At 39.9% G+C, this 9,340-nt stretch overlaps 1 protein-coding gene across 3 annotated transcripts in view; it reads right to left on the bottom strand.

The window, feature by feature from the left end:
- Window positions 1–4,300: 4,300 nt before the first annotated feature.
- MEF2C (myocyte enhancer factor 2C) overlaps window positions 4,301–9,340 on the bottom strand; it is a 137,679-nt gene continuing 132,639 nt past the window's right edge. For 2 of the 3 annotated variants that reach the window (XM_054397745.1, XM_054397742.1), the window contains one exon: window positions 4,301–4,681. In XM_054397745.1, coding sequence (XP_054253720.1) covers window positions 4,360–4,681 — 322 coding nt within the window. In that variant the 3' untranslated portion in view covers window positions 4,301–4,359. The remainder of the gene's footprint in view (window positions 4,682–9,340) is intronic. The other variant, XM_054397746.1, reaches the window with a different exon arrangement.

Here is a 9,340-nt window from a genome sequence, read left to right as displayed (position 1 = left end):
ATCACCATTGTTTTATGGAAGCAAATCCCCATGAAAGAGAAGAAAAAAAGGAAAAAAAAAAAAAAAGGATACAACAAACCATCTGAAGCAATCCAAGTGTAATGCCTGTGGTAACTCAGGTCTGATATAAGTTACTCCACAAAAGACTCTGGTACTGCATTGTTTGTAATTTTTTTGTTTGTTTTAAATATTTTTTTTAAAGATTTTTTTTGTTAATGAGTTACTTAACTGACCATTTTTGAATCAAACTGAGGTACAGATCAGTCTGAGGTATGAGAAGGGAAGGTAGCAATGCAACACCTGATTATGGAAATAATGAAACAAATACTTTTGATGCAGAAGGTCTGTGGCTCAAAGCTTGGATTGCTCCACATCTTTGGTTAAAATATATTAACAAAAGCCTTTTATTACATCTACAGTCTGAAGCATTCTAACAGACACCAATGTTCCATCAGTCCTTCAAGAGACCTGTAGTGGCAGGAAATTAATGCCATATAACTGACGACATCACAGCAGATGGCACAAACAGGAACAGATGAAGTATGCCATGTTTAGGCAACAGCCTTTATTGAGGTTTCAAGTGGCTTTTAAAAAATTACAAAGCATTTACCTTCAAGGCGAAGGAAGAAGGAAAACAAAACAGCTCTGTTAGGACTATAGATAAAAGAGGGTATATAGGATAACACATACAATACAAAAGGGTTGACATTCTTGAAAACAGTCTATGAGTTCTTTTATTCTTACGCTAGCTTTACCTGAAAAAGATCTGAGGACAACAGATATTTTTTTTTATATTATTCATTAAAAACTGCTAAATTCCTCTTCTGGGAAAAATATAAGCCATTTTGTTATAAAACACAACTTTTGAAAAACACTGAAATGACAAAAGCTTTACTGCGAATGGCTCAATGCATACAATATACAGGTTGTGCAGGTAGGGTATATCATATAATTGTCACCAGCAATTAAACACTAACTGACAACACCTTTTAATAGAGGTTAGCTTAGCTATAACAATACTTGCAGATGTCTAGAATGCCACTTCAGGTGTTTGAACTTACAATTAAGAATGTTGCCTAAAACATTATATAGCATGGGTTAAGGTAAAGTAAATGTTAATACTCTTTCAGGGCTCTGCCCCAAACTCCTTAAATACAAAGGAATCACACAATAAACCCAAATTAGCTTTGCAAATACAATAAATGGTAAGGTACAGATAAAGGAACAAGAAAGGTAGACAGTTATAGTTTACAGAAAGTGACTTCACAATCAAAGTTGTGCTTCTTATCATTAGATCAGTTTGCAAATATGCATTATCCCCCACAATTTTGCCAGCCAGCTTTAAGTTAGTTTGCCCTCTGCAGCAGGAACAAGAGGGACGACTGGCATTTTATTTTCACGTGATGCTGTTCTACTTGTGTTTATATAAAAAAAAATCACTGTCAGAGTTTAATATAAATTGCCCAGGCAATAACTTTTCACGCTATTTTCTGCTTAGTTACTTGCAGTAATATATTACACTGCATCTTTGTTTAAATATGGTATCTCTCATTTTTTTCATGCGTTGCTGAGGCAAATCGCAAGGTAAACTATTAATATGGCTATTCTTCATATATCAATAGACCAAATCCCCTTCCCCACTGACATGTTTCTACTACAATACTGATAAAGTCGTATTTTTTCTTTTTTCTTGAAATGACAAGGTACATTTGTGATATATTTGCATATTTTTGACACACCAAAGTTTAAAATTCTCAGAAGAGAATATGAATATAGGTTCATCTGAAGGTGAAGAAAGTGGTTTTGAAAACAGTTTTTCTTTGTGTGTGTGTTTTAAAATTAATTATGGGCCCCATCTGACTTTTTTTTTTGTTTTGTGTTTTTTTTTTAATTTTTTAAAATTTTTTGTTTGTTTTTTTTGGGTTTTTTCTTTTTTTGTGCTTTTTTTGTGTGTTTTTTTTTTTTTTTTAATTAAAACATGCGTATCTTCTTCTTTACCCTGCAAATTGCTACATGAGATAAGATGGACGCATCAGTAGCACAGTATTCTGCTTAAAGAGCTTCCAGATTATGCACTAGCCCCTGCACAGCTGAAAGTGCCTGTAAGGCAGGCTTCTGTTAAGTCATGGTAAGTGAAAAGTGTATGCCCTAATGCACACTGTCGTCTGTTCATCGTTCCCTACTACAGAGAGGCACACTCCATCGCTGAGCAGTGCACAGCATCTGCTTGTGTAGGTGGGAAACTGAGCGTGGACTTCCCTTCACAACACATTCTGCATTGATAGTTCACTGTCGCAGCTGTCTCCTTCATCATAGTGTCAATGTATGTAGGTGAGAGTTGGAAGGACTTTTGGAACAAGGAGAAATATTACAGTTTTACTATAGCACTAACATTTTGCTTAAACACTTTTTTCGCTCCAACAGAAAGGTTAAACTGAAACATTTGAATATACCATTTTTCTTCTAATAAACTAAATTCTTCTAAACAAGGGGGACAAAGAGGGACTTAAAGAAAGGATACATTCCCTCAAGCCAAGCTGTTTTACTCAAAGGACCAGTATGAGGCAGGAGAAAATGTGGATGCCATATGCTGAAGCAAATCTTGCTTAGGTGCAAACACATAGGGAACATTGCTCAACAACGTGCCCACTGTGAGATGATGTAGCTGCAGAGGTCCATGCGAACCCAGGACCTGATGGCCAATAATGGCTGTGTAGGATCAATCTACTTTTGGATGGTCCTTTAATTGATAATCACTCTATGAGTTTTAGACCTGTGAGAGAGGGGAGTAATCGTTACAACAGGCATGTTTGTGCCTGTCCCTCCCTTTAGCTCTCCCTACTGCTTCTGCAAATATTCACCTGCACTCACGTAACTGACGGCCGTTAGAGCTGTACATCCAATTCTGACAGGCAGAATACCAGCTTCATTAATGAGAAAGGGCCAAGTTATGCCACTTTGTCATTTAACCCATGGAAAACTACAAGATACGCAGGACGTTAAGTAATAGAAGGGCCCTTAACTTGTTACAATGCACAAAACAGCATGAAAGAACTAATCAGTATATACAATGGATCGCAGTTCACCCAACTGATTGTAAAATGCTGTATTAAAATGGTTTGTTACACCATGGGTAAGCTCTAACTTTTTACAGATCAGTCTTTCAACAGCTGACTTCGATCTGTAAAACGTATACCCAGTAAAAGAAAACCAAAAGAAAATAGTTAAATGTGCAACTGCACAAATATAATTCCCCACTATTAAGATAACAAAAACTTTTGCTATTACCATAATTATTATATATATTAGAAAGCTATACACAAGCATGTTAATTTCACAGATTTTTTAAAAGATTCTTAATATTTTATATAATTAGAAATACACATTTCAAAAACAAAACTTCTGCAAAGAGAAAACAGTTATCTTGGTTAGCAAAGCATGGAGTTCTTCATGGCTTAGGGTAGTGCTTTCTATACAAAAAGTCCTTTTTTGTTTGTATCTTCAGGACTGTTTAAAAGATCAGCGAAGCTATCAAGGGAAAAAGAACACATTTTGGCTTAAGGAAACTACAAAAGCCACAAATGCTTTGCAAACTCTGTCTTACTTTTTAATATGAAAATAAGCAAAATGTAATGTACATACTTTTATACTTTTTTTTTTTTTAATTTTATTTAATAAGTGATGCAGACCCAGAATTTTTAAAATGAAATACGTTAGCCCTCGAACTCAACAGTTTTACAAGTATGGTCCTCTCCAAATGTTTTGATCCTTTTAAAATGAGTGCCATACTCTGATGATATGCCTGCATGTTTGTGAGCATTTTCAGTACGTTAGGTGACCCAGGCTCTTTCCAGCATCAATTCATGGCCACCCAACTGCTGGGTCTGTCAAAACATCTGTACATTTTTTTTTCTATATGTTGCATAACAGCTGCTTTCTCTCTCAGTAAAGATCTGCCATTTCTGGCAAATGTTTTCATTTTGTCTATTTACATGTAAATAACGTTGAACCTGCAACATGACACTATCTATTGTAACATACATTTTGCAAGGGAGCACAACAGTGAAAAGAAGTTAACCTTAAAATCTATTTTGTACAAGTGTTCTGTTGTACAACTCAAGTGCTAAGCTTATCTCAGCATTTCTGTTTATCCTTATACTGTATCACTGAGGCAATTTAAAAGTACTTTTACAAAACAGAGTACCTGACTTTTTTTTTTTTTTTTTTTCTCCACACACGGCACATATAATGCATATCGACCCCACTCCCTCCCACCTCCCCCATTAAGGTATAGCACACACACACTGCAAGAAAAAAAAAAACAAAACAAACAAACAACTGATTAGGTAAATAATGTTATCATGTCGCCCATCCTTCAGAGAGCCGCATGCGCTTGACAGAGGGGCTTTCCCTTTCGTCCGGCGAAGGTCTGGTGAGTCCAATGGGGGAGTGGAATTCGTTCCGGTGGTCTTCTCGGTCACTTCCATCGTAGGAACTGCTACAGCTGCTCAAACTGTCAACAGGAGATCTCCCCGCCTCATGGCGCGTGTGCTGTGGGTATCTCGAGGGTGTGGTGGTACGGTCTCTAGGAGGAGAAACAGGTTCTGACTTGATGTTGAGGCTTTGAGTAGAAGGCAGGGAGAGATTTGTACTCTGAGATAAATGAGTGCTAGTGCAAGCTCTGTAGGAGGAAAGGAAACCCAGTTACAGACGGAGGAGGCATGGAGCCCCCAGATATGCACAAACACTCACACAGAACACCAGTGTAAAGGCTCACGTGTGCAGAGAGCACCAGGGCTGATCTCTGGGCAGAGGTCACCGATCCAAAGAGGTGAACACATCACAACAACTGTGGTCAGCTTGGGTGGGACACACCCCTGGTTTGAGAGGAGGTCTTGCTCTCAACCTCTCTCTTTCCATTTCTTGACTGAAGTGTCACAACAAATTTGGGAGGCGAGCCTTTGCACTGTTGGAACCACCTGCAGGTTTCGTTATAACTAATGCTTGTGTGTGTGTCCGCACCGGCTGAGACAGGGGAGGTAGGAGCTTTCTGCTGGCGTTAATCCCTTCAGTCTGAGTGCACCCAACTATTCTTATCACTGCTCACTTGGACATGGGACTTCAGATGCCAAGCAGAAACAAAAATCTGGGCCAGGTACACTTTATACCTTCCAGAATAAAGTTGAAATTGCTGGTCCTAGGATTGGCGTTGTTAAAATACTACAGGCAGGCAAGGATTTAGACATGATTTTATGGTTTAAATCAATGAACCCATAACCAAACCCAGAATGCTTTTAAGTAAACTATCAAAGAGAAGCTGAAGAGCAGTGGGAGATGTCAGAGGATTATAGTGTTTGCCTGATGGAGAGCCCAGCTCACAGGACGCTCCTAGCATCAAGAGAAACTGTTAGGGTAAAATATAGGCATAGCTATATAAATATTCTAAGTTCCACTTCCCTTCTATGCATTTTAATGGGCAGGTAGTGTCAGAGGAAAGCAGAAACAGGCAGGGAGGAGAGTGACTACTGAGAGTGTGCTTTATCTCCATGGGAGAAACCAGATCACTTGCATCTGCTGGTTTTTTAGTACAAAAGCACCACCTCCTGGTAAAAGCCTAACTTCCCTCTTCCTTGTTACAGCTGTCGACATGCAGCTTCCATTATGTTCCACTTCAGGGACCATTTGCCAGGCTCAAATTAGTGTCTAACCCCAGAGACACAGCTTCAAGCGTTCTACTCATATTTATATAGTGTGAAGCTGATGGCAGCAGGGGCAACAGACCACTTTGCCTTGTGTGATTCTAAACCCAAAGTGATATGCAGGCATTTTTACTGAGAGCAGAAGAAATACTGGGGCTTTGGAAGTAATTTTTAAGCACATAGAAGAAATAAATAATTTTAGATGTGGTCTTTTCATTTATTGAAATATTCCACTTTTCCTGATATTTCATCAACTGGCAGCTGAGTTTTACTTAAGCAACATCTACTACACCTTTGATGAAAGACAAAATGTTGTTTTATGTTCTTCTGACAGATTTAAAGTGGAGTTATACAGCTTAAATATTGAATGATATTGGGTCCTTTTATGAGGAACTATTGCAGTCTTTAATAATGGATGATTTTTTTGTTAGAAAACACAAAACCCAGGATGTTCTACCTCCAATAGCTTTTATCTACCTTTCATTGCTATACGGATTGAATGTGCTAAATTTGCAGTGATCCCCTTCAGGTAAGTCATAGAGTTCATGAGTAACAGCCTTTGTGGTAGCAAATGCAGGCATTACTTTCTGGCTTTTGGTAACTATTAAATTATCACATAGAAGAAAGTGTAAATATCAGACTTTGTCATTCCAATTTAGTGAAATATTCCACTTCTTTCCTGAAAACTTGTTGAAAAGAATCCAGTGAAAATAATAAAAAACCCCAATCTTTTGGGTTTTTTAAATTAATTTTTTTTCTTTTCATTTCCAGAGATTTTGTTTTTCAGTTGCTTTGGAGATTCCAGGACTTTACCTGGGAAAACAGGCTGCCAGGTTAGTATGTCTGACATGATTACACACAGTTTGATCTTAAGCTTATAGCCAAACCTGAAACTCCCAAAGGATGGTGGAGCTGGGGATTTGGTTTGGAAGGGTTTGATATCAGCAGGTGACATGTTACTTTGGAAGGCTGGGGACAACTATAAACTCCACGTACTAGTTAAAAATAATCATAATCAGTAAAATTTGTTCATATGGAACATACTTGCACTCCTTTGTGTCACAGCCCTGAGCCCCAGAGGGATAAAACTTCATTTTCAATGAAATACAGGTAGCATTGCTTGTTATTTTTTTAATAGTGCTTGAGAGTGAGCATGAGAATACATCTCTGTAGACTTTTATTTAGATTCCTTTTTGTTCATCATCAGGGTTATGTAAACACTTAGCATAAAAATCTGCAATGGCTTTAAAAATTCCATAGGTTCACCTGCATTTCAAATACTTTTTTTTTCCCTTTTTTTTTTGTAAATTGAAGAAAGGTTCAAAAGCAATTTTTGTCAGGTGAGGACTACATTTTTGAGGTTTAAAACAGTATAAATAAGTCCAAGAAATAATTTCAAGTTACACTTATTTTCTCTTTCCTTTAAAAAATATTTTTCTGCTCAAACTATACCTAAATTTTAGTATCAGGTTTTTAGTGACTATAATTTGCATTATTTCATTTAATTTTTTCTGAAACATTTTAATTTTTCTGAAACATTTTAATGAGAATGTCACAGAAGCTAATATAATCCTTTATGGCTAGCTGTAGGAGGATCCCGGAGTGCCTCATGACACATTCTTAAGACAAGAAATTAACAGCCCTACATGAGGGGACCTGTTGGCCACAAACGCAAGTGAAATCATCAGGGATGCCAAAGTTGAAGGCAGCTTGGGCTGAAGCAATCGTGTGCTAGTGCAGTACACTGTCATAAGGGGTATGAAGCCCATGAGTAGCAGAATTAGGAAACCTAGATTTTAGGAAAGCAAAATTCCAGCTCTTCAAGGAGTTAGTAAATATGACCCCATAGGAAACAGCCCTCAGCAGATCTGAGCTGGCAGATCTTTAAGGATGCTTTCTACAGAGCACAAGAAATCTCAATCCCCATGTGTAAGAAATTGGGAAAGGAGGGCAAGAGACCATGGTTGAGCTGTGACCTGCTGGTCGAACTAAAGGGCAAGTTGGGACTACACAGGGAATGGAAGAAGGGACAGGCATCCTGGGAAGAGTATAGGGATGTTGCCTGGCTGTGCAGGGATGAGGTCAGGAAGGCCAAGGTGCAGCTGGAGCTGAACTTGGCAAAGGGATGTAAAGAAAAACAAGAAAGGCTTCTACAGGTACATTAATGAGAAAAGGAAGGTTAAAGAAAGTCTCCCCCTGATGAGTAACAGTGGGGAACTTATATCAACAGACAAGGAGAAGGCTGAGATTCTTAACAACATTTTTGCCTCAGTCTTCACTGGCAACCTCCCTCCTCCTAGTTCTCAGGTTGATGGCCCACAGGTTGGACACCAAGCAGACAAAGTCCCTCCCACTGTAAATGCAGACAAGGTGCATGATCAGCTGAGGAATCTGAACATATACAAGTCCATGGGACCTGATGACATACATCCCAGAGTCCTGAAGGAACTAGCTGAGGTAGTTTCCAAGCCACTCTCCATGATATTTGAAAAGTCCTGGCAGTCAGGTCACGTCCCTGGTGACTGGAACAAAAGAAACATCACACCCATTTTCAGAAAGGGTGCAAAGGAGAACCCTGGGAACTACCAATCTGTCAGCCTCACCTCCGTGCCTGGGAAGATCATGGAAGAGATCCTCCTAGATGCCATGATGAGGCACATGGAGGACAGGGAGGTGATTCAAAACAGCCATCATGGCTTTACTAGGGGCAAGACCTGCCTGACCAACCTAGTGGCTTTCTATGATAAAGTGACTATGCTAGTAGGCAACAGAGGACCTGTGGATGTGATCTATCTGGACTTCTTCAAGGCCTTCGACATGGTCCCACCACAACATCCTACTCACCAAGTTGGAGAGATACAGATTTGATGGGTGGAGTGTTCAGTGGATAAGGAATTGGCTGGATGGCTTGAAGTCCAGATGAAGAGCAGTGACAAGTGATGTTCCTCAGGGGTCCATGCTGGGACCTGTGCTGTTTAATATTTTTACCAGTGGTATAGACAGTGAATTGAGTGCACCATCAGCAAGTGTGCAGATGACACCAAGCTGAGTGGTGCTGTTGATATGCCAGAGGGACAGGATGGTATCCAGAGGGACCTGGGCAAGCTGGAGAGGTGAACCTCATGAGGTTCAACAAGAGCAAGTGCAGGGTTCTGCACCTGGGCCAGAGCAATCCTCACTATCAATACAGACTGGGGGAGGAGGTGATAGAAAGCAGCCCTGTGGGAAAGGACTTGCAGGTGCTGATGGATGAGAAGCTGGACAGGAGCAGACAGTGTGAGCTTGCAGCCCAGAAGGCCAGTGGCATCCTGGGCTGCAGCAAATGATGCATTGCCAGCAGATCCAGAGAGGGGATTCTGCCACTTTGTTCTGGTGAGACCTCACCTGGAGTACTGCATCTAGGTCTGGAGCCCTCAATATAGGACAGACTGAGGGAACTGGGGATGTTCAACATGGAAAAGAGGAGGCTCTGGGAGAATCTAATAGCAGCCTTCCAGTACCTGAAGGGTGCCTACAAGAGGAACACTGAACACTGGGACAGGCTGCCAGGGGGGTTGTGGAGTCTCCATCTCTGGAGATACTCAAAACCTGCCTGGATGCATTTCTGTGTGATCTGTTATAGGTGATTCTGCTCTGGCTGA

The sequence above is a fragment of the Indicator indicator genome, chromosome Z (assembly GCF_027791375.1).
Source record: "Indicator indicator isolate 239-I01 chromosome Z, UM_Iind_1.1, whole genome shotgun sequence".
NCBI classification, from domain to species: domain Eukaryota; kingdom Metazoa; phylum Chordata; class Aves; order Piciformes; family Indicatoridae; genus Indicator; species Indicator indicator.
This window is presented reverse-complemented; position numbering and strand designations above follow the sequence as displayed.